The following is a 25179-nucleotide window of genomic DNA, read 5'->3' as shown; positions in this document are numbered from 1 at the left end:
GAAGTGACTACTACAATTCCCAGCTTGCTTTGCTGCATCAAGCAAGGATCCAACAGCAGGTGAGTGAAGCAAACCAGATTACAAGAAAGAGTCGGGCGGTTTTGCCTTCAAAATAAAATATGTGAAACTTGTGGCTTCATTAAAAATGTCGGTGTGCTCAAACTACTAGCATAATATTTGATTAAATATCCGAATGCTATTGAAAATATACAGAAAATGGTATTACGGCACATGGTACATGATCACAGACACCTACATTTGTGAACACGTGTTTTATTTTGAATGCCATAGCCGGAAGGGTATTTTTTCTGGTTGGTTTGACATCTTTAGCAGGCAATTCTCCTCGTTCAGTAAATTCATTCAACTACTTTTGGATTTTAATGTCTCAGCTGAGACTGATGGGGGCCGTTGTGTAGTCTAAGGGCAGTTAAAGGTTTTCAGTTCCCAGTACTTGACAGTTGTGGATGCCGTTTTTTATCCACGTAGGCTACGTAACCTCGAAGCGAGCTAGCTGCATGTTAGTAAACGATGCGTCTTTGCATAGCACGTTTCATTCATTTTGGCTAACACTAGCTTTGGCGGTTCACGCTCACCTGACCAGGGTTTGGTCGACTTTATAACACTAGGTACTTTTTGCTAATGAAGTTGCGTGACATAGTTCAGCTACAGTGTGGCTTCGAGTTTCTGTGGAACTGAGAAATAACAGTTGCGTGTGTCGACCACTTAGCTGCTTTAACGACAGCTACTCCGCAAAGTGAATTAGGTTAGCAAAGGTAACGTTAACTTTTACCAACTATCATGGATTATGAACATAAAGCGAAGACAGTGGCTGACTGCTTGCTGAGCTACAAGAGGGATGAGTCCGGATGGAAAGTCTGCAAGAAATCGGTAAATGTTTCTTGGTATTGTATGATACTAAATTGTACGATTTGTATCCTCTTGCCCTTCAACATGCCGTTCTTTGGTGTAGAGAACCAGCAGGCAGATTCTCTGATGACAATGTGACTTGATGTTGCCTACCTGACGTTAAAGGTTTAAAAGCTGATTCAAAACTTGAGACTTAACTCTTCAACTTGGCCCCAAATAACACCAAGCTAATTTTAAGAAAGACAGTATTTACAGTTAAGGGAGACTGGGGATGGTTGGAATGTTTTCGACATTTCTGTCTGTATCTTTTAAGCCAGTGCATTCAAAATTTAGCACTAACTAGTTCCATGTGTCTGCTATTAACTGGAGTAGGTATTATCTCTGCAACACAGAACATGTCTGGTTTATTCTCAAACAAATGTTACATTTCACTCCATAGTCCAGATTAGTTGTGACATACCCTGAAGTGAAATGTAACATTATAACATAAGGATCATGACAAAAACTTGATATTGAAAGATTTTCATTCAACACAATTTTAAACATAATTGGAGTGTGTGTGTGCCAAATATGTTAGTTACTGTCAGTCATAGTAGTGATAAGACATTTGAACAAAATGTGCAAATGTTCACCAGATTCCACAGTTGAACATTTGTGTGTCTCTCTCTTGGAGCCATGAACTAGCTTAACTTACAGCCAGCAGCTAAATTACATTAGCACTGACAACATGCATGAAAATATCTACATATACTAACAATAAACATGACATGAGTATGAAGAGTTAACCTACAAAGCATGCAGTGCTAATTTCTTTCCTTCTAAATTAAGGACTAAATAGAGCAGATATAGAGTGAATCAGTTGATTTGTAACTTGTTCCTGATAGGAGAAATTGGAAGTGTTACAACTGACTCATGTTACAACCATCCCCGGGCTCCCCTAGTTGCTGTTGGTTTTAACTGTAATCAAATGCACCATTCAATCAATAGAAGTATGAACAACTTCCAAAATACAGGCTTTAGAAGTAAAACACTTGCATTACTAGATATACCAGAGCGATAAAATGCTCTCAGACACCGGGGACTGACAGAATAACAGAATTAAACACAGAAGACATCTTTTACTGAGTCCATAGTTTTTGGCATTTGTTGACACTCAGGAGCTTTTAGACACTGACTGTCTTTCAGTGATGGTGGTTGGGAGGGCCTGCTTGTCACCACTGTTCTTTGCAAAATGCAGTATTTCTGTTTGTCATGTCAACATAATACATGAATATGCTGCTCATTTCTATTTGACCCATAATATTCGGTTTAGATTTAGAAGATTAGTATAATTGTGGTTGTATTTACAGTTATTTTTAAGTTTTTAGTATAGCTTAACCAGTTTTGAACATACAGTCATTGAGCACTTTATTAGGAACACTTGTACACCTCCTTATTCATGCCTTTATCCCATCAGCCAATCATGTGCCAGCAGTGCAGTGCATGAAGTCATACAGATACAGGTTGTTGTTGATGTCGGAGGAGAATGGACATTCTGGTTGGAGCTGACAGAAAGACTACAATCACTCAGATAACCACTCTTTACAACTGTACTGAGCAGAGAAGCTTCAGAGTGAACAACACGTACAACCTACAACAGCAGAAGACAACGTCAGGTTCCACTTCCTGTCACCAAGAACAGAAACCCGAGGCTGCAGTGGACACAGACTCACCAACACTGGACAGCTGAAGACCTGGTCTGATGGATCTGGATTTGTGCTGAGGCAGCAGATGGTAGAGTCAGAGTCTGAATCCATGGATCCAACTTGCCTTGTGTCAACAGTCCAGGCTGGTGGTGGAGGGTGTGATGGTGTGGGGAGTGTTTTCTTCCTAACACCAATCAATCATGGTCCTAATTTTTCAGTCTGGTTATTGTTGCTGACCATGTTCATCCTTCATGGCCACAGTTCACCATCTTCTAATGGCTCCTTCCAGCAGGATCATGCTCCATGTCTCAAACTGGTGTAATCAACATGACAGTGAGCTCAGTGAACTTCAGTGACCCCCCCCCAGTCTCCAGACCTGAATCCAGTAGAACACCTTTGTGATGTGGTAAAACAGGAGGTTGGCAACATGAATGTGCAGCTGATAAATCTGCAGAATTAATGTGACGCAATGATCATGTCAACATGGAGCAGGAATGTTTGCAACACCTTGTGGAATCCATGTCACAAAGAACTGACGTTGTTTTGTGAACACAGGGAGGAACTACCCAGTGTTAATCTGCTGCAAAGTTTACTTTCGGAATACCTTCGGAGTTCAACGTATCCTTCCTTATTTCATGTATTGTCAGAATTCGTTCAGCCACACATCAACACTGACAGTCTGTGGCGTACAGCAACTTTTACAGATAGGCGAGCAGAGCAAAGAACCAACCATAACTCCTCATCATCACACGTTGACCAAGGTGATTGAACCGATTCGAGAAGATGAGTCCCGGTGAAATTTGCTCATTTACTGTTACTGCTACCTCTTAATGCTGCTCTCTCCCCTGCCTGACAAGCCCCAGCCTTTGTCAACGGGACACTGCCACGCCCATGGAAGTGACAGGTATTGATGGATGCAAACGGCTGGAAGTCAAGCTAGCTTCCAGAAGCAGCAGACACAAGCCACAGGAGGGCAGTGAATTCCAAAGTAAACAGGCAATATCAGATTCTGTGTGTGACAGACAGCCGGTCACGAAATGTGTAGTGTGTCAGAGGAAACGGCATGTACCAGGGCCATTCATTACACAAAGGCAAATGTTGCTCACTGTAAATCTGCTGTTTTTATTTGGCAGAACGACGTGGTTGTGTCTTGGCGTCCCTCGTCAGAGTTCCCTGGGAATGTGTGAGAAACCTCAACTTTCTTTTTTACTTTCTCATATAGTTCAGATTTCCCTAACAAATGAACGTTGATGAAATGCATGTATTAAACTCCAGAAAAACACACCGCTGAGGTGTAAGTGTTAACAGAAGGATAAGAATAACAGTCAGGCCTTGTGCCTGCAACTGTGACCACTTCTTTATAACACTACCTGTCCTACACAGGATGGTAACAAAAACTGTACTGATGAAATGAAAAGCAAGATATTTGCCAGGAAACAACTTGTGGTAGAGGTGGTGAGTTTGTAGTGAGCTTATCACTGGTGCTATTTAAGCTTTTACACAACATTGTAAAAATATTATTCAAAACAAAAAAAACGGTGGCAGTGTGCACAGCTCCACATCCTGAAAACTCGTACCTGACTCAACAAGATGAAGAAAATGCCGGCACTCATTATTATCTTATGGGGGGCGGATGCTAACTAAGTAGATTTACTTTTTTTTTTAAGTATCTGTACTTTACTTGGGTATTATTTTATTTTAGAAACTTGTGACTTACTTAAAAGACTTAAAAGACACTTATTGTACTTTTGACTCCTCTACATTTCTATGAAGTACTCTTACTTTGAAGCAAAGTGTTTATTCAGTTGAATGAATTTTTATTTTATTTTGAAAATGTGATAGGCCATACACTGTGTTCGTCACAGGAGAAAAAACAATCACAGCCAACTCCTCCACTGTCAGTCATGTTTGAACCGGTGGCGACGTTTGATAAAGATGAGGCTTCCTCACCAGAGACCATGGTTCTGATCTGATTGTGTTTTGAAGGTTTACAAATAAAGAAAGATTCATTTAGTTTGAAATGTTTGCTGTGTTTACCATACCAAACTTCATCACTGACTAAAAAAGGCAGGTGGGTTGTTTCAGTCATATTTGACCAGGAGGATCTATACTCTGACTCCAGTAATGGAGCTGTTGACTTTGTCCGACTCTGCTTTTTATTTAATATGGGACAATAATATATAATATTGCATTACTGGCATTTTCTTTATCTTAAAAGCATTATTAGCTGTGAGTTGAAAGTCCCTTTGGTTGACCATGTCAGAAATGTAGAAAAATGTACAGTGTAGTGCTACTTCTGACGTTTGGAATTTTGTGCAGTCCTGGAAAAGTGACAAAACATCCAGTCAAATTACAGACGGACGGTTACAGTCTCATGGCCCCATTGCTCTTCCACTCATGGCATCAGACTAAATCATGATTTATAATTCAGTTATTTATTATTATGAAACTCCAGGTGCCTTGCACAGTACACCACACACTCATGGATGCATTTAAAAATCACAAGACATCAGAACAAGTCACTTGCGACTTTTATTAATTTGGATCAGGACAGATTAGGCCACTGCATGAAAACCTCAGTTATTGCAGTAGAGTGACACTACTCTTTTCTGCCTCCATGATATTTTCTTCTCAATAATAAGTTGTGTATTATATATATTTACGGAAAATATGGTGTAAAAAACCGCCCAGAGCTTGAAACATATGGTGTGTAGAGTAGGACTGTTTGTCTGTTTGCAGATGTTAAGCAATTTGCCTTTCCAAGAATGTATGAATCTAATTTAGAGCAGAGTCACGCCTTAATAATCTGCAGTGCTGTCCTGACTGTGTCCTGTCATCTGGCTTCCTCTGCAGTTACAGGGGCGAGGGAATCGTCAGCGGCAGCCTGGAGAAAGTGTGGGAGTGCCTGAAACCAGTACCCAATGGGCACAGAGTCAAATGGGACAACAATGTGAAAAAGTTTGAGCTGTTAGAACAAATCACAGAGGTGTGTTACTTTGATGTTTTGTCATTATCGTCCTGTACTAGTTAACCCAGTCGTCTCTCCATACAGTAGACACATTTCTTATGATTTCCATCAAAGATTGTCTGAATTGCTTTAAAGCTGCACTCGGTGTCTAAACATACCAGTACCTTCACATGGCAGATAACGTGTTTGGAAACTGTAACTTTGACCCGCAATACCCAGAAATCAAGTGTTGTGATATCATCAAACTGCTTACATGCCTCATGGCTTAGTAACACAACTGGTCACTGAGGCTTCATACCAAAAGATACTAACTTCCTATCTTGTCTCACCAATTACCATTCCCAGCCTACTCAATTTGGTAAATTAGGACAAATCCACATATGTTGTTCTAAAATGAAAGTCTTTCCCAGTGCAGCTTTAAATGCATACATGTGATACTAGAGGTGATATCCATTTTTGCTTTAGCTGTGTTTGAGTCAGTCTTTGAGTACATTCCCTTGTCTCCCACTCTCGCACAGGACATCTCTATCTGCCGAACAGTCACGCCCTCAGCAGCTATGGGTATCATAGCTCCACGAGACTTTGTAGATGTTATTTTAGTTAAGCAATACGAAGATGGCACCATTTCATCAAATGGTGCGTAACGACCCATTCTTGTCTCTTCTTCTTCTTCCTGTACTTGTTTCTTTTGTACTTCTAAGATTCATTGTGCCATGCAGACGGGGCGGGACAGTTTTCACTTTGATGCAAGGCTGTTTGTTTTTTGTTTTTTCTCTATTCTGAGGATACACTACAGGTCTGAACAAACTTAAACAGATTCAACATCACATGTTAATCAGATTTTCTTTGAATGGTTTATCATGCCACAAAAAAATACCTGAGCAGATTTCATTTCAATTTGATTGAAATGTCTTGAGAAGAAAAGTTATTGAAGAGACTCAAGTTTCTCTAACAATCTGGGTACTAAAGGTTTTACATGGCCTAGGAACTTTAGAGCGGCTGTAGACTGAGGTTATCACAAGATAATGGGTCAATTTTCCTGTTATCTTAACAAAACAAAGCTCCATTATCCGTTAGCGTTATCTCAAGCTAACGAGATAATTGTTCCGTTATCCAGAGAAAACGAAGCTCTGTTATCAGTGATCTTGAGATAACAAGAAGATTATTACGTTATCTCAACATAACAAAGCTGCATCTCGAGATAACGGGATAAAAAAATATTTTCGAGTAGATAAATACCTAAAAAAAAAAATTGAATAGTTCTTTGATATTTATGATTCTGAGCAATTAAGTGAAGGGAACATCCATTGATGACCATTTATGTTTACAAGGCTCAAACAGGGAAATGAATGCTGAACAATCAAGGCCTGTACTCACAAAGCATCTTAAGGCTAAAAGTTCCTAACTTGCCAATTTAGGAGAAACTCTTAAAAAATAATGGGCATGTCAGTCCTAACTTAAGGACTTTTTCTAACTAAGAGTAATTCACAAAGCCACTCAGCGCTAAAAGTAGCACCTAAGTCTGGGAGAAGTTAGAGTTGAGAGGACTCCTAACTTTCGTTTCAACCAAAAATTACCTGGAACTTTTTTAGTTCTTTTCAGGAACTAAAAGCATTTTATTTTCGGTCGATCGGTTACCCCAGAACTAAAATTTAGCCCCTGGTTCCTACGGTGGAAACGTGCATAGTTCCTCAAATGTTCCCTGGTTCCTGGGGAACGTTCCTGCGGTGGAATCGCGGCTTAAGACCAAATCACAAAGAATCTTAAAGAGCTGCTGTCATTCCACGTCACAACCAGATCAGTGCAGAAATTAAGTGTGCAAAGCTACGATACTTGGCAACAGAGAAAAGCCGATCTATTGACCAAACAATAATTGCGCTCTGACCCGACATCATAGATCAAGTCATATGATTTCATTTGGATGTTCAACAACTCCAGAGAAATAAAGCCGCTTCATGGTCGGTCTACCTGCTGATCACTGCCAGAGATGGAAGCATGTTAAAATTATTGCACCATCACCAGACAAATCCATTATTATTTCATTTGTATTAGGTTTATTTCTCAGTGTTTTTTTTTTTTTTATTATTATTACTGCGGGATGTTGCGCATGTGTTTTCACCAGCACAGACGGTCTATCATCAACCGATCGCTGTGGTTCCTGCAAAGGAGCTCGTCGGTGTAAATTGACATCAGCCGTAGCAACAGAGTCGCTCTCTTAGCTCAGGAGGTTTCACTTCTCCTTAGTAAAAGATTGGTCTCGGCAGCTTTGTGAATAGGAATTTTAACTTTTAGTTAAAAACGGTTAGCTCGACATAGGAGAACTCTTAGTGGTAGGATAAAATGCTTTGTGAATACGGACCCTCGACCTTAAATGCCTGGAAGAACTATTTTTGTCAGGGTCACATTGGTCACATCCACAGTATTAAAACGTAACATTCAATCGCACATGAATTAGACCTAATTCAACATCACAGAGCAATAATATACAGTACCTGGAAATAAGGTGACATCAAATGTCCATTCAGTATAATGGATGATAATTATTAACCACTGGATCACATTTTATCTCTTGACTGACTCCTCACTTCTAATGAGCTGCATGTTGTAAAACTGTATAGTGTCAGTTGTGGCGCCAATAAATTCATCACAGTGTAGGATCAATATAAAATCTGTGGGTGAATGTATAAATACTAAGATGATGAGAGGGGTTTCAGGAAGAAGAAAAATATTTTACAGTACAGTAACAGGAATTTCTGCTATTTTCAGACAGTTAGACAGAAACAAAGTCATGGGTGACCCAAATGTCCCTCACAGTGTACAGACCCACTTCCTGCTTGGAAAGTGGTTTAGATGATCTGTGTATTTTTCCACTGATGTCACTATATTCCTGTATCTCAGCTTGGTGAGTACAAAAATATCATGGAAACTAAGATATGACATCGATACTGATCTTCTCACCTACAGCTGAAGTCAGAAGTTTACAGACATTTGGGTTGAAGTCATTAAAACTCTTTTTAACCATTCCACAGATGTGGTCAAGTCAGTAAGGTCATCATCTATTTAGTGCATGACAAGTCATTTTTCCAACAGTTGTTTCCAGACACATTGTTTCACTTTTAATTCACCATATCACAGTTCCAGTGGGTCAGAAGTTTTCATACATTAAGGTCACTGTGCATTCAACCTGCTTCCTTCAGCAAATGATGCCATGGCTTTAACAGCTTTTGATAGGCTAATTAACATAATCTGAGTTAATTGGAGGATTGCTGTGCAGGTATTTTAAAGCCTACCTTCAAACTTAGAGCCTCTTTGCTTGACATCATGGGAGAATCAACACAAGTTTAAACACCGTGAGTCTTATATTAACATACCCTGAAAGGCTGCTCAGCAAGGAAGAAGATTCGGCTCCAAAACCACCATTTAAAAAAAAAAAAACAAAAAAAAAAAACAGACTACAGTTGAAACTACACATGGAGACAAAGATCTGACTCTCTGGAGAAATGTCCTGTGATCTGATGAAACTAAAATTGAACTGTTTGACCCTAATGTCCGTCGCTGTGTTTGGAAAAGAAAGGTTGAGGCTTGTAAACAGAAGAGCAGCATCCCAACTGTGAAGCACAGGGGTGGCAGCATCATGTTGTTGGGGGGTCTGACACAAGTTAAACAGTTTAAAGGCAGTGCTGCCAAATACTAACAAAATGTATGTAAACCTCTGACATGCTGGGAATGTGATGAAAGAATAAAAGCTGAAATAAGTCATTCTCTTTACTGTTATTCTGACATTTCACGTTCTGAAACTGGAGCAGTGATCCTAACCTACCTGAGACCGGTGATGTTTATTAGGATTAAGTGTCAGGAGTTATGCAAAACTGAGTTTAAATGTATTTAGCTAAAGTGTGTGTAAACTTCTGACTTCACCTGTAACTCTTCGTGATAAAGCGAATGAATGTATTTCCCAGGAGGAAAAACAATTGCTCTATTTATACTGAAAACCTGCAGGCTCTTGGTTTAGTTTATGCGCTCATGTGACTCTTCACAAGATCAGTATAAAGTTGACAAATGTGCGTGTGTGTGTTTTGTGTCATGTCATACAGCCACCAATGTGAGTCACCCGGGCTGTCCTCCCCAGTCTGGCTACGTAAGAGGATTCAACCATCCATGTGGCTGCATCTGTGTCCCCATTTCAGGGTGAGTACACTGACACACAAACAAACATATACGAAACTAGAATCACCTCCTTGTGGTTTTCTGCCTCCTCCGCTCAGACTCGTTTCAGGTTGTGTCCCTGTTTATCAAAAGTCATAGAAAATATCAAACATTTGTGAGAAATTTTATTGAAATTGCTGTGGGAAGTCTAGAGTTATGGCTAAGAAGTATTTTGTGAGGTCACACTGACCTTCACTTTTGACCTTTGACCACCAAAATCTAATCAGTTCATCCTTGAGTTCAAATTTGAAGGGATTCCTTTCAAGAGTTCTCCAGATATTGAGTTCATAAGGCCAAAAATCATATTTTGTGAGGTCAACATGACCTTGACCTTTGACCTTTAGCCACCAAGATCTAATCATTTTGTCCTTGAGTCCAGACGAATGTTTTTACCAAATTTCAAGAAGTTCCGTCAAGGCTTTAGTGAGATATCGTGTCCACGCGAATGGAAGGGGATGGGGAACAACCTGAAAACAATATTGCTCCGGCTCCGACTGTCGCTGGTGCGGAGGCATAAAAAGTACAGCGTGTTTGCAGAGGAAATGCTCCTCGTCATCTTCACTGTACTACGTTTGCGTTCTCCTCTTTGTAAACAGTTTCTTTTGTGTGTTTGTTCCAGAGAGCCCAACAAAACCCAGGTGTTCAGCTTCTTCCAGACAGACCTGGGTGGCTTCCTCCCCCGCTCTGTGGTCGACTCGTTCTTCCCATCCAGCATGGCCGAGTTCTACAGCAACCTGGCCAAGGCTGTCAAAGCCCTCAAGGACCTTTGACACTAAGAGTTAAGAAATCCACCTACAAATATGGTTTTTAATTAGTCTCGAAACTTGTTCAACTTGACGAGCGAGCTGGTGTTGGAGGGCTGAGTGAGTAGAAACGCTCCCCAGTCTCGTGGATGCTGTTCTGTGATACACGGAGCTCTTACGTGCGCAAGTTTTGAGACAAATTAAACGCCACATTTAAACCTTAGGCCTCCTGACTGGTCAGGCCAAAAGTCCATTCCACAGTCCAAAGTCAACAGCAGTCAGCACACTGAGATTATCAACAACCGTTTAATCCAGATAGATCTAATCCACACTTCATGTGTAATGTACCTTCCTATACTCCTGTGTTACTGCAGGAAGAATCCAGTAAATCCTCAACACTGAAAAAATACAGAGGGCTTCCATTTAACAAAACCAGTCCGTCTACATCCCTCTCTGTCGGAGGGATTTATTTGCCCTAATCTAAATGATTCCAATAGATGTCAAATCTATATTTGTACATGTGCTAACGGTGCAGAATATCTTTCCTTTCTACCAGAATGACGTGACACCAGACATTCCTCTTCTACTCATTGCACACTCGAGTGTGTGCGGTAAACATGCATGTTGCATGGACCTTATTTACCCTATGCTGGTATCAGATTATTGGTTTGGAGTTGTCCCTCATACCTCATATAGATGTTTGTGTACTTGAAGTGTCACAGTTTTGCTCATCTCCACTCACCTGTAAACCGTGAATATATCAGCTCCACCGAAACACTAAAGCACAGGTGACACAGCCTTTTTAAACAAAGGCAGCTGTTTAGAGGTCAAATATTCAAAGCTGCTCCATTTAGCAGAAAAGTTTCTTCCCCTTTCTTCATGCCATTGGTTGCTGAAAAGTAAATTTCCCTCTCTTTTTCACCATGAACAGTCCTCATGCAGGTTTAAGATTAGAACCAAGTCAGCTGCTGTGACTCATGTTCATAAGGTGTGTTTCCATTAAACACACAGTATGTAACTTCTGCTGGTAGGAGTCTTTCTATCAAAACAATGTGAGTGGTTCAGGAAATCAAACAGACCTGGTGATTCTAACCGTTGAATGAAGCATTCTCATATTTAAAGTCAGTGTTTGAGCGACGCTGTACGGAGGACAGAGACTCAGGGAAGAGCTGGAGCTGAGATTGATGCTAACCTTTGTTCTGATTGTTTCTCTGATAACTTATGAAGCAGACGTTCAGCAGGTTTTTACCAGCAGCTGAATTATCCACAGAGGTGTCCTCCTCTCCATAACAAACACACCAGGGGATTAAAACCAGTAGAAACACCCAGAAAGCAGTTTACCTTTAAAAAGCAGAGATTCAGCGACGCTCTTCAGTGACACAGGACAGGACGTCTCCAGCAGCTGGGAGCTGAGCTGTCTAACATTTCCTCAGCTTGTTTCTCTGATAACTTCAGATCCAGATGTCCGATGACTAAAATCCTTCATCTGGTTCAAATATAGAGCTGAAAACCACCAAGGTGTCAAAAGTGTATGTGGCTTAAAACTAGATAAAAGTCAATGGCCCAATCCCAGTGTCCTCCCTCAGAGACTCACAGACTTTGAGGCTTGTTCCCAGTAAGTCCATGACGGCTTAGTTCTGTCCCACTGTCAAACCATCCAGAGCATGAGGGCTCTCTAAAGACATTTGAGCCCTTTCTGGACACTTTCCATAAGTCTGCATTTCTGCAGACTTTGCTTGAGGGAATTACCCAAAGTTCTTAGTGTTGTGACATTTAACACAAGGTTACCATGGTTACCAGGGGATGCCTGGTAAAAAATAAGAAAGGAAAAAAAGGTTAACATGCATGAGAGGAACAAACCATGACATTATCACACAGAGCTCACTGTGATTCAGAGCCAGAACTGTGTGTAGTTATCTGTCCTATGATGACATGATGATAAATTCCAAGTCTGGTTTCACCGGATCTGATCCAACATTTTTATTTTGTTTACGAACAGGGAGTGAAGGAAGGGAATAAAGAATGGAAAATCAGAAGTTCCAAACCCACAACTATACAACACATGTATTATGTGATATCAAAGTGTCACATAGTGCTGCCCCATTCCTCTTTGTTCCGTTTGAGCCGCTGCAGCGTCTCGCAGTCGATCACTGACCAGGTGACGTGAGTTTAGTCTGTGAGGGTTCAGGGCTGAGGCCTTAGAGGTGACATTGGGATTGAGCCACAGCTGAGCTTCTGTCAGACAAACACACTGACATCATCATAGAGGAAACGATGTCATTGACAGGCGACCAATGAAGCGTTACAGTGAATAAAATCACAGATTTCTCTGGTTTGAGAATTGGTGGAAACATTTGTGATAATGTAAGAACACAACTTAACAACATATAGAACACAGGTCTAGATGTTTTTAGACATTTTAATGTGGAAAAGTTACAGATCATGACTTTAAATGTTCCACAGTGTTTCTGCACTTCATCAAAGTCAAGAACTGCAACAGATGCAGGAACATTAAAGACGCTCACCCTGCACCTTCAAACTGACTGTACTATAAATATCCCTGCAGTGTGTCATGAAACAGGAGCAACTTCAAAGCAGCCTGTTTTCCCTCTATTGAAATCAAACGTGGAGAAACACACTATCGTTGTTAATCACCTTCTACACATTGTGGTTGATAAGAGTTCTGCATGGGGAAAAAGAAATGGGAAATTAACTTGAAGTGTAATGAGAGGATTTAAGACTAAGACACATGTACAATAATAACTGGGCAGAGGTCCATCCACGCTGACCATTGGCTTTATTTATATCGTGCTGTCTTTTAATGTTAAGGCTCATCTTCAGGTTAGACGGACGGGGAGAGACTTCACTCCTCTGTAGCTGCAGCATCTGGCAGGGAAAGAAAATCTCAAATCACGTCTTGTTATTTTTTTTATCTTGACAGTTTAAAAGTTGCTATTGTAAAATGCTAAAGTAATCCTTAAGGTTGAATAGTAACATGAGTATTATATACAAAAAAGGCATATGTAGGTTATTCCACAACTGCCAGAATCCTCATACTGGACTGTATCATTGTCAGCTTCATACACTTTGGTGGAGGAAGAGGAGAAAATGCTTCATCTCTGTGCTTTGAAAGACACTGTGTGAGCCTTTCCTTCATTCCCTCTGCAGTAAGGTTGAAGTGAACCGTTCCTTAATGATAATTTATACATTCTCTCACTTTAATAATTGGATTAAATATATTGCTTGAACATAATCAGCACTTTATTCAGAAAGTACTGTATGTGTCAGAGTGAAGATGAGCATCTGAGGCAGTGAAGGCTGGAGGAGAGATTTGATTCATGCTGACAGCCTTCATGTGTATGATAAGCCATATATGGTGACATGTTTTAACTAGACTTGTTTTAGTATTAAGATTCCTTGAAAAATGTTTTTTCTACTTAACCTGTCATGTCTTTTTACCTCACAGTGTAGCCAGTAATCTTAATGTAAGACCTCCTCGTGTTCCACCATTTCCAAAATCATGTGTGCTTGAGATGTTGTTTCTTACATGTGGCTCTAAAGACATTTTAATGTGTATATTGTTTAAATTGAGCCAGCAAGTTTTTTTTTTTTTCTATTTTAAGTGAAATTGTCTCAATGTACATAGAGGTAGCAGCTGTAGTAGAAGAAACACATAATTTCATGAGGAATTCAAAAGGAAATGGAAACAAGAGAAGTAAATCAAGCCTGAATGACCTTTGACTCCAGGGGTTTATTCCAGAAAGCGTTAAGAGTTTCTTAACCCTAAGATGATGGAAACTCTAGGTTTTCATTCCAGAGACTGAGATCACTTAAACTCTGAGTCAGTTACCATGGTAACTTATTCTGTGAAGCTAACCCGCTTCCTGGCAGGTTTTCTTCAACAAACCCTGGGTTTCTGTCTGTCTCCACCCCTCCTGCTGTGATTTAAGAAGCCGACTGATTGATCATAAAAGACGTAATGTTAGTAAAACAGGTCTTGAGTAACTAACTAATGTCTAATGTCTGTCATATTTTCAACCAGTTCCTCTGCACCGGAACATTTACTATCCATAACTGTTAATAGAAAAAGAAAATCTGTATAATCATTTCTCATGCTGTGATTGGTCTCACTGATGAACAGTCCTGTCATAGAGATCACACATCAGAGGTGATGTGATATTTCTGAGTCAGGATGAAAATACTGTAACATTTAAAAACTGGACTAAATGTGTTTTAAAAGTGAGTGTTTGAATACAGGCTGCAGATAACTCGGTGAACACACTCAGAGTTGATTGAACTAACTCAGATTAGCTGTTCTGGAACTGAAAACTCTGTGTCTTATCTCAAGGTTCATCAACTCAGAGTTCAGGGTTAGAGTCAGAGTTTGTTAAACCTGCTCTCTGGAATAGAGCCCTGGACCCCGTCGCCACCTGGTATTCACATGTGATCTGTGACCTGCACTTACTTTTAATAAGTGTTCTCAATATCTCCTCTGCCTGCATTGTGACTTATTAACATGGTGCAGTGTGTCACAGTTTAAGAGAAGCAATTCTCTGGAGGGAATCGCCCTGTGACACACTAACTCAGAGTCATCAGAGCCACAGGGGAGGCCTGATAGCACTAACGCTAGCTTGGCAATCCTTGAAGGTCATGTGACCCTCATCTTTGAGGTTGCAGCTGCTGTAGCTACAGACTGTTTTTAGTGGGTGGGCTCGTCTCTACCTTTTTGATTCTTAAGAACAAACCTCCAGGAGCCAGTTTTATAAAGATATATCAGAGTGGTCTGTAGTGTTGGTCCACTCTTCATTTTACCCACAGACCAGTCTAAAGTTAGTCAGACTTTCACAAAAAACTAATTCTAAGACAAAAACATGAGACACCTTATCCCCAGTTTAACGCAGGTCTAAGACCAATGTTCACTTCTCTTTGCATAACAATGTTAGCAAACCACATATATGAGTCATGTTTTCCTGTTTTTCGTTGTTTGGTGCTACTTGTGAGTGCAGGTGCTACTGATTGTTACCATAGTAACATAGTCTTAGGCCTAAGATAGTCTGGGGGTAAAGTGTCTGTCTTAAAATGAGTCCATCTGTATTTTTATGAAACATTCTGACATCAGACTGATCTGTGAGCAACATGAAGGCTGGACCAACACTACAGAGCAGTCTGACATCTCTGTGTGGAACCAGCCCCTGGTGTGGTCAGGTTGATCCGACTGCAGTCCACTCACATGCAGACGATAAACCTAGAGACAGATCACATGTTAATAGGAGACGGGAAATGGAAATGTCTTTTTGCAGCTGATAGGAAACATGTTTGAACGGCCACCAAAAAGTTGTGACAAATCTGTAGAATCACCAGCAGCTTTCACCACCCTCACCACTAGAGGGCCGTGTTCACTTTCAACTGAACTTCACAGTCTCTTGTGAAAACAGGAAACATTGGAAACATATTTTGCTTGAAAATTGGCTCAATCTAATAAACTCTTTTTCTATATATTAGACTTGTTTCAGATTGTGAACTAACACTGAGCAGCATGTGATTCAGTATTGATTTTTGCTTTCTTTGACTGGAGAGACCTTTGACCTGACAACATCTCACTGAATCCAGATTACCCAATGGTCAAAGAGGAGAACCAGTCAAACTGTTAAACTGTTTTCTAAGTATTAATTTGTGACTGTTTGAACACTAATGAGACCAAATACCCAGAGTAAAGTTTGTGTTTTGTGATTAAAATTCAGAAACCAATCCAAAGTTTTCTTATGCACACTGTCCTGGTAACTTGTAATCCAACAACCAGTTCAGACATTTCTTCTCAACACTAATCGCAGGTTGTCCAGAGTACACAATGTCTGACAACAGAACAGTAACACAACTGAATACATGTCAGTTATAATTTACTTCCCTAACTGAGAGCAACTGCTGCTACTCATAACATTGAGTTTTACATGCATACTGTTTATCATGTACTGTACTGCACCCAGTTAGTTTTGTATTTCACCAGCATTAAAATGATTAAGCCTCTTAATGAGCCTCTTGTTGTTTTCTTGTCTTTTTTGCAGCAGAAAAAGTTCTAATGCTTCACAACTGTAAAGACATCGACTATAGAAACATAGAAAATTAAACATTACGCAGATTAAGACACAGTTTTGAACATTTTTATACAAGTCATTTTGAATTCTTCCAGCAGATTTTACTCACTATACAAACATGTTTTGTAAATTTTCTTTCTTTTCTTTTTTTTTTTTTTAAGCGTACCTCAGTAGAAAACATTTGTTTTGTGGGTTCCCCGCAAAGACATCCTTTGACATTATAAGCACATAAGTTATGATTTGCGTGGAAATTATTGCCATGCCAGCTATATTTTATAATAGAAATCTGCTGTGTTCAATAAGGTTTCAGTGTTAAAATGCACATTTGCCATCTTTCAAATTCCTTGCTCTATGCACTCGCAAACCCTCGGCCACTCGCTTAGTGGATAATAATAAACACAATGTTTATTGAAAACAGGTGGTGAGTGATAATTTCTCTCCAAACTTGAATTTATGCGCTTGCAAAAAAATCTTCTCTGCACAAAATGTCCCACAGCACACTCAGGACAGTGACACACATCTGAGTTTGGTTTGACTGATAACTTGGTCAAAGCTGCTGAGTCAACAGTTTCACAGAGTCTGATCTGCCTCTGCTGAGAAACATTTACTCTAATACATATGACATTGTTTATACATAACTGCACATTTGTTCTTCTCATTGTAGACTAAACATACAGGAGCATTAAAAACAACACCTACTGAACACATCACAGTTTGTATTGGCTTAAATAGTTCTTGTACCGTGGTATGAATTAATATTTGAAGTATGTTTACTCCAGGTTTTCAAGGCCAATATTTTACCAATACCAGTTGGTAAAACCAGTTTACCAATATTTTTAGGTACCAATATTTTTTACCCAATGTTGCTGATAACATGTTTTGTAAATGTTTTAAACAGCTCTGTCACTGACTGACTGACTGACTGACTGATCAAATTACACTATTGGTCGGCCAAATGTTGGACTTTCCTGATTGGTTGATGCTTTTTCAAAATGATCTGGTGCCGACAGCGTCTGAGCAACATGTACTGTATATGTGAGCAGAGAGAGGAGGAGAGAAGCAAACAGATAAAGAGCTGAAACACCAGGGTGAATGCAGATGAGAACAGAGTCCAGTCCATATTCCAGGTTTTGACCAGGAGCTGGTTTCACAAAGAGACTTTGACTGATAGATAGAACAAACAGTCAGACTTCAGATAGACAAAGCAGTTTAGTTCCTGACTATCTTTAGCTGGACTGTGGTACATTGATTTCTGGGTAAATTAAGATTTTTTTCAAAATAAAAAACTATGGCCGACTGTGGAACCACATCCAACCCCTCAGCTCCGTTTACCCTCAGCAGAAAATGTTTGTCTTTAGGAAGAATTCAACAGTTTAAGGATGTTTAACGTGAAGAGTGAAACAATGAAAAGAAAAATGTGATTTGGAAAAATGTCTGTGGTCTATAAGAACTCTCTCCATATCAATGTTAGCAAACCACAAATTATAAGCCATGTTTTCCTGTTTTTTGTTGTTCAGTGCTACTGGTCAGCACAGTGTCATCGATTGTTACCATGGTAACATTGGTCTTAGGCCTGAGTTAGCCTGGGGGTAAGGTGTCTAATGTTTTAGTCTTAAAATGTAACGTAACAGTCTGACATCAGACTGATCTATGAGCAACATGAAGACTACAGACCGGTCTGACATATCTTTGTGGAACCGCCCCTGGTCTTGTTAAAGGAGATTTTCTGCCTCTCGCTGTCAAAGTTTGGGCCAATGTAAACAAAATATACCAAAAGAATGTATTCACCAACTCATTTTACAGCTGGTGAGCATGAACAAACAATACGTTTCCAAACAGGCGGAAGAAGCTTGGACTCTGATGTCGTAGAGAAAAAGAAAACAACTCAGCTTTTGAATCAATAATTCATTAAAATGATTATTTCATACTCTGGAATGACTTCATCTGTTTTGCATTAAACATATGGTTAACACTTAAACTTGTATTGAAGGGACGTCAAAAATAAAAGCTCAAAAGAAAAGTGCATTAAAACCACACAGATGTATCGTCCATTGACTGTCTGATCTGCCAGTAACACGTCAGTAAGGATTCATGGAGTTGTGTGTTAGTTTTGAGCCTTCATACAGAGTGATGTGGATTTTGGGGTGTTTGGGTGAGATGGCCCTTTAATACACTTTGCTGTCTGGCCAAAAATGTGATATAATAATAAATAATAATAGAAATATATTCAGAGGGTGTCTGAACCACCATGTCAAACATGGACCACACTGACTGGCTGAGTTGATTGCTAGGAGATTGTTAGAGAGCCAACATTGTTCAGCTCCTGGCAGCAGTCTGTCTTCACTCTGCCCCCCCCTGCCTCCTCCTGATCACCACGGTGATGAGTCCTTCAGGTAAAGCCTTGACCATGTTCCAGGCCTCGAACCGCGTCATGTCCTGCAGACTGACTCCCTGGACCTGCAGCAGCTCGTCACCACACTGCAGCCCGCTCAGCTCTGCAGCTCCACCTGACACACACACACACACACACACACACACACACACACGCACACACACACACACACAACAAATAAATCAGAGAATAAATCAGAGACTGTAGCCTAGTACTACTCGCACAAATATCAGTAGTTCACAGTTTTACGTAGTTGCTGGTTCAGATCTGAGTCTCTACAGTTCTTATAATAACTAAACAACAAACTCCATTATCTCTCTATCTCTTCCTCCTCTCAAAAAAAATCAATATAACCTAAGTGTGATAACCAAAAAGTAATTAAACAAATATCAAAATCAACTTTTTGCTTTCACTTTGGCTCATTTCATTCACAGCAAATTAAATGGAGGCACTTCCTAAAAACCCAGATAGTTGATTAGTGGTAATAAATAAAAAAATCCTTTAATATCACTGTGTACTGTACCTGTGAAGATCCTGCTGATGACTAATGGTCTGTCTCCATGGATTGAGCCTTTTCCTCCCTCCAGAGTAAAACCAACTCCTCCGGCTCCTTTCTCCAGACTCACCACAGACCCCTGCTCCTCCACTGCAACACCACACACCAAACAAAATCCAAAGGTAAGACATGAACAGGTGTCATTTATCTCACAGTACAAAATGTGAAACCTTTTGAGGCCTATACGTAACCACTGAACCTATTGCCTGCATAAACACAAAAACCCCGGAGCTGCTGTGATACTTTGTACGACTCACCTGCAGACGTGGGCTCTTCGCTCTTGCAGCCTCCTCCCTCTCGCCCCTCCTCCCCCGCTCTCTTGAAGACGACCACCACAGCCAGCTTCAGACTGCGGGCCTGACGCAGAGCGGCGGTGGCGTCGGCGTGTGTGACACCGTGCAGTGTTTGTCCGTTTATCGACAGCACCTCATCTCCTTTCTGAATAGTTCCCTCCTGAGCCGCCAGGCAGCTGGGAAACACTTTGTGGACCTGCACCGAAGACAACCAGCGTCACTCACACTTAGACACGCAGATTCAGAGAGTGAGAGAGTGTGAAATTCAGAGTAGAAGAAGCACTGTAAAGGCCGAAAACGTTCATATTTATTTTATTTGGTTACGACTAGACTATTTGCCATCCTTTATTACCTGGTATATTTCTCCAGCTTATTCAGATCAGTACATTCAGTCAGACAATTAGCCTGGTGCTCCCTACTTCATCATAAACTATTCACCAGCAAAGACACCCTGACAGATTGTAAATATCATCAGAAAGAGAAGGCACGTTCAACACCTCTGGTCAACCAGACCCTTAATTATTACTAAGGTTTTACTAATGCTGAAATATTATTGTTATACAGTATTGAACAATCAATTTCAGACCACAGACTCCTTACATAAAACAGATCAATGAATCAAATACAACATTGCATTTGCACCTTTTAACTCAAACAAGACTAGGTCTAAGCCTAGTATCTGTCTGGACCGCCTATGGTCAAATCCTGATTTTATAACTGTGACGTCGTCTGACAAAATCACCAATCACATGAATGAAAGACAAAGACTGAGCTGTGATTTCAGCAGGATTTACTGTTACATGATCAGAGAGAAAGTTAGAAGAGACAGACTCTTTCTTCTTCAGTCTCTCACACAGAGCACAGCCACAACAGTTCTTAGTCTTTATTTACTTCAGCTCCAGAACGTAACAGACTTTTATTAGAGGCAGGTCTTTATGTCTAACTCCCTCTGTTTCATATGTAGAGTTGGTCATAGTCGTTAGTACGAAGCCTCGTTACAGATGACTTGGAAACCAGAGTGGCTCTGTAGACTATCAGTAACAAGAGGTGTGGCCCAAAGCCCCCGGTCAGCATCCGTACACAGTCCAGTCCTGAACCAGGTCCTCCAGGTTATAGGGCTGGCAAAGCTGCTGTGGTCCGGCCATAAAACCAGTTTAAACAACATGCTCACTCTTGATCATGTTTGAACCCACATACTAGATGTTGCAGTTTCAGACAACTGTTCACCTCCATACAAAACTAACCGATGAACCAACAGGTGTTACATTCATGCAAATACAGCTAAGTATACATCCACCATCACTGCCATCATGTGATGGTTCATATCAGATATTATTGGTCCAACCAAAACGTAACAGTCATGTAGACTGCCTGAAGAAACTACACTGTATCATTACATAACAGTTTAAAAAAATCTTCCTGACAAGCCAATACATTTCCCAGCTAACTGGAAACAGTCATGTTTTTGTTCGGGTTTCAGACCTGAACACAATTCACAGCTGAAACAGCCCCGTCACAGTCATCAGTGACAGGACGATTCCTGAATCCACTTCAAAACTCTCATTAGTCTTAAATGCAGTTAATGGTTTGGCTCCTCGTTTGTGACCTGCTCACTGACTAGAGTCCAGGCAGAGCTGTCACATCGTCAGCTGCTGGTTTTCAGACACAAATCACATGAAGGTGCTTTGAACTACTTTGGTCCCATTCTCTGGAACAAACTACCTGATCACCTGAAAAGAAATGTGCTAATTAAATGAAACACCTTGCCAAGCCTGAACACCATCACTCAGGTAAGCAGCCCTGTATCGCAGCTGCTCATTACTTCACCCTCACAGTCACACGTTTGAGAGAAAAGTTAAAAAAGAAGTGCAATTTTTTTTTATGAGCATGAACAATCTTGTGTTGCTCTGATAAATTGTGATTGTTTTGGGTTTATTTCTATTTCTTTAGTAGGAACTAGTTCCAAATAAAAAATGTTCTGCTCTGCAGTTATCCAGAGTAACAATGACAAGAAGATTTTAAATGTTACTTTTCAAAGTTTATTCACCTTCATTGTTTCTTGGTCTTTTTTTTGTATGAGTGAGTACAGGTTGCTGCTGTGTGTTAATGTGTGTAACATGCTCCTCATACAGGCAAAACCTCAATACCATGTTATCTATTCTGTCTCATTTTTTACCACTGCAATTATATTCTCTTCTTATTTTTCTTTGTTTTCTCTTACATGTTTGTTGCATCCTCTGATATGTGTTTGGTCAAATCTATCCCACTATTGATACACTTCTCTTCACTTGTTTTGTAATCACTTAATAAAGAAAAGAAAATGTTTCTTGGTCTCAGAGACAGATCATTTCTCAGCAGCTGGATTAATAAAACGTGTCTGTAGATATAAGTGAATAAAACTTTGTTAGGATTCAGTATGAATGTGCATTGTTTGCTGTGCAGTGAGGAGCTAAGCTGTCATGGCCATGTGTCAGTCTAACCCTCGTGTAGTTAGTGTTGCTTACTGTGAGAGCTTTGCTCTCCAGGTCCGACCCTCCGGCGATGCTGAAGCCCAGCCCAGCTCCCTCCTCTTTATGCAGAATCACTACGTGGATGTCCACCAGTTGCTGTGGTGAAAAAGAAGAAGTTTACTCACTTTTTATATGATTATCTGAGATGACAAAAACTGGTCAATGAGCCACCAAGCACTCTTCACATAAACCTGCAGTATCTTTATTGTCATTTCTAGATCCATCCATCCATTAACTATGCCATTTATCCTTCTAGGGTCGCGGGGTGTGTGTGTGTGTGTGTGCGTGGGGGGTGGGGTGGGTGGGTGCTGGAGCCAATCCCAGCTGACATTGGGTGAGGTTACGAGTTACGAATCCATCACAGGGCTGACACATAGAGACAAACAACCACGCACACTCACATTCACACCTATGGGCACTTTAGAGTCACCAGGTAACCTAATGTGCATGTCTTTGGACTGTGGGAGGAAGCCGGAGCACCTGGAGAGAACCCACGCAAGCACAGGGAGAACATGCAAACTCCACACAGAAAGGCCCAAGAACCTTTGCAATTATAATATTTCATAATGAATTACGTGTCAGTTAAAATTGGGTTAATGGAGCCTGAGTCAAGACGTGGTTAGCCTAGCTTAGCATAAAGACCGGAGGAAGAGGGAAACATTTGGTCTGTCTCTGTCCAAAGTTGAAAACTACACTTACCAACACCTCTCCAGCTCTAAAACTGATGAACATCATGTCTCTTGTTGTTACATTTAATCTGTCAACTTGTAGGTCAACAAGGAATTTAATGAATAAGGAATTAAATGTTTCCCCATCAGGGTTTTTTACCTGACATGAAATGAGTACCTCTAAAATCCAGGCTGCATCCATGAATTTAAAGTCATTTTCTTTGTTTTTTTGTTTTTTTTTTAAGTTTCCACATAATGGGAAAGAGTTCTCAGACTGGACCCCACTATATAAAGGAAACTTAAAAAGAATCAAAATAGCTGCATGAGGTTTGACCTGGTGAGACAGGCTTTATTCCAAGTGAAAATCTGGTTGTTTTTCTACCTTCAGCGTGTCTTCGTCCAGAGTTGAGACTTCCTGGATCATCCCCTGTATTTCCTGTGAAGGGATGGCTGAGATGACAGAGTAGGCAGAAGCAGAAGTGACTCCTGCCTCGTCTCGAGTTCCCCTCTCCCCTCTCTCGATGGTGCATTCCCTCAGTGTGGCCAAGCTGTTTCAAGACATTATGTCAGTTACACACCCGTGAGCACGGTGCTGAAAACAGATATGTACTAGAAACTGAAAATAATAATAATACGAAAGTCAAAAAATAAGAAAATATCAACTTTTGGACACGTATGGGAGCTAACCACCTCCCTATGCAGACTTTAGACCATCTCACAGTGTACTGCGCTTTTTAAATGGTGCAAAAAACAAGGCGCTTAAGGAGCCATTGGGTGTTCCTGTGTAGTGACAATTTTCACGCAGGTGCCAATAGACTGCCACTGTTTCTCTGGTTAAACAGGAAGTGGTTTTTTTTCAGCCTGAACCCACTTCCTTATGAATATAAAACAGTCACAGTATGCCATTTGTGAGAGAACCCCTGTTTAAATAATGAAACGCTACAAGTCACGGCCGCCTGTAACTCTGTGTTGAAGTCTTACCTGACAGAGAATCCTCTCTCGGCGCCATCAGCAGCAGGTTCAGGCTCCTCGGGGTTAGAAACAGCCACTGCAGACTGGTCCTGCAGGTTACCATGGCTGGAGTTCATGGGTAGAGAGCGCATCAATGCTTGTGAAACCTAGAATAAAAACAACACATTATAACACATCAAAATGTCTTATGAAAACTGTTCAGCTGAGTGAACGACAATTCAGGTTTTATTTTTACTTATTTCCATAGTTTTGGTAAGTATTTCTTAACAGCAAGCAACAGGGTCGTAGGTTGTAAACTGACAATAAGAGAATTTAATGTAATTGTAAAATACTGACCCCCACTGAATCGCCCTGATTTTTTTTTGTTTTTTTATCCCAACAATCTAGTTATACTGGTTTCACAAGATGAATCATTTTTCACTTGAACAGCTGATTTTAAGTTAAAACATTGACTGGTGTAATTGGTGCATGAAATTTTCCCTGGAAGAGCTCCAGCTGGACCCCTGTGACCCTCACCCAGCCTGACTAGGTTCATAGCAGGAGTTAGGAATTGACCTACTGTACTTGAAGGCCACTGTGCAACAACAGTGACTGTGCATGTCACATTGTGTGAGATGGGTCTTATACACTCTGGGTGATTCCAACTTTTATGCATGTCAAATTCTGCATTGAATTCCTTGTGAATCAAAAAATGCAAGCAAAGACAACTTGCATCATCATCATCATCTGTACTGTTCATGCACAGTGTATTCAGAACTGTGTTGGCCAGTGCATTCTGAGTCATTTCGTGTCATATTGCAATTTGATGATTTGTTCATGTGGGTGTTACCAACAGTCACACTGTGAGAATTTCACCCTAAATTTCAGACTAAATCCCTGACAGAAATTTACAGACTGTCCTCCTGTAAAAACGAGCCCACATGTCGTCTGTGCAGCAGGTTATTATGACCCATAGTTACGTTTTGTTGCTAGGCAACATCTAATGGTCGTAGTAATTATGACAGGAGCAAAGGAGAAAGTGTGGTGACGTAGTATAAAGAGAGACAAGGTCCACGTCAGGAGGAGGTTGTGGTGAATCGATGAAGATGACACAGGAGAGCGCTGTTCGAGTCCCATGTGAAACCATTAGTTTATGTTGTTTCTATTATCCACAACCGTTCGTTTTTAGTATTGTAACCATGACAACAAAGATCGTCTGATGTTCAGCAAGTATTTATTTGAACTCAA

At 40.5% G+C, this 25179-nt stretch overlaps 2 protein-coding genes across 3 annotated transcripts in view; one reads left to right on the top strand and one right to left on the bottom strand.

Moving 5' to 3' along the window:
• The first annotated feature begins 310 nt into the window (after window positions 1-310).
• Window positions 311-16497, top strand: stard5 (StAR-related lipid transfer (START) domain containing 5). Its single transcript, XM_056370913.1, has 6 exons — window positions 311-888; window positions 3686-3735; window positions 5406-5538; window positions 6039-6156; window positions 9615-9708; window positions 10346-16497. The coding sequence occupies exons 1-6, from the start codon at window positions 799-801 to the stop codon at window positions 10494-10496; spliced, it is 636 nt and encodes a 211-aa protein (XP_056226888.1). The 5' UTR covers window positions 311-798; the 3' UTR covers window positions 10497-16497.
• Window positions 16498-16605: 108 nt separating this feature from the next.
• Window positions 16606-25179, bottom strand: part of il16 (interleukin 16) — a 44009-nt gene continuing 35435 nt past the window's right edge. For both annotated transcript variants that reach the window (XM_056370727.1, XM_056370795.1), the window contains exons 21-26: window positions 23962-24098; window positions 23363-23528; window positions 22307-22408; window positions 19767-19998; window positions 19477-19599; window positions 16606-19068 (exon numbers count right to left, since the gene is read on the bottom strand). In XM_056370727.1, the coding sequence (XP_056226702.1) occupies window positions 18902-19068; window positions 19477-19599; window positions 19767-19998; window positions 22307-22408; window positions 23363-23528; window positions 23962-24098 (927 nt within the window). In that variant the 3' untranslated portion in view covers window positions 16606-18901. The remainder of the gene's footprint in view (window positions 19069-19476; window positions 19600-19766; window positions 19999-22306; window positions 22409-23362; window positions 23529-23961; window positions 24099-25179) is intronic.

Source organism: Seriola aureovittata, chromosome 1 (genome assembly GCF_021018895.1).
Source record: "Seriola aureovittata isolate HTS-2021-v1 ecotype China chromosome 1, ASM2101889v1, whole genome shotgun sequence".
NCBI classification, from domain to species: Eukaryota; Metazoa; Chordata; class Actinopteri; order Carangiformes; family Carangidae; genus Seriola; species Seriola aureovittata.
The sequence above is the reverse complement of the archived record's forward strand: the minus strand, read 5'-3'. Positions and strand labels throughout refer to the sequence as shown.

Coding starts and splice junctions, on each gene's coding strand:
- stard5 (XM_056370913.1), top strand. CDS start 799: ATGGATTATGAACATAAAGCGAAGACAGTGGCTGACTGCTTGCTGAGC. Junction 6,157..9,614: donor TGGCACCATTTCATCAAATG/GTGCGTAACGAC, acceptor CATGTCATACAG/CCACCAATGTGAGTCACCCG. Junction 9,709..10,345: donor ATCTGTGTCCCCATTTCAGG/GTGAGTACACTG, acceptor TGTTTGTTCCAG/AGAGCCCAACAAAACCCAGG.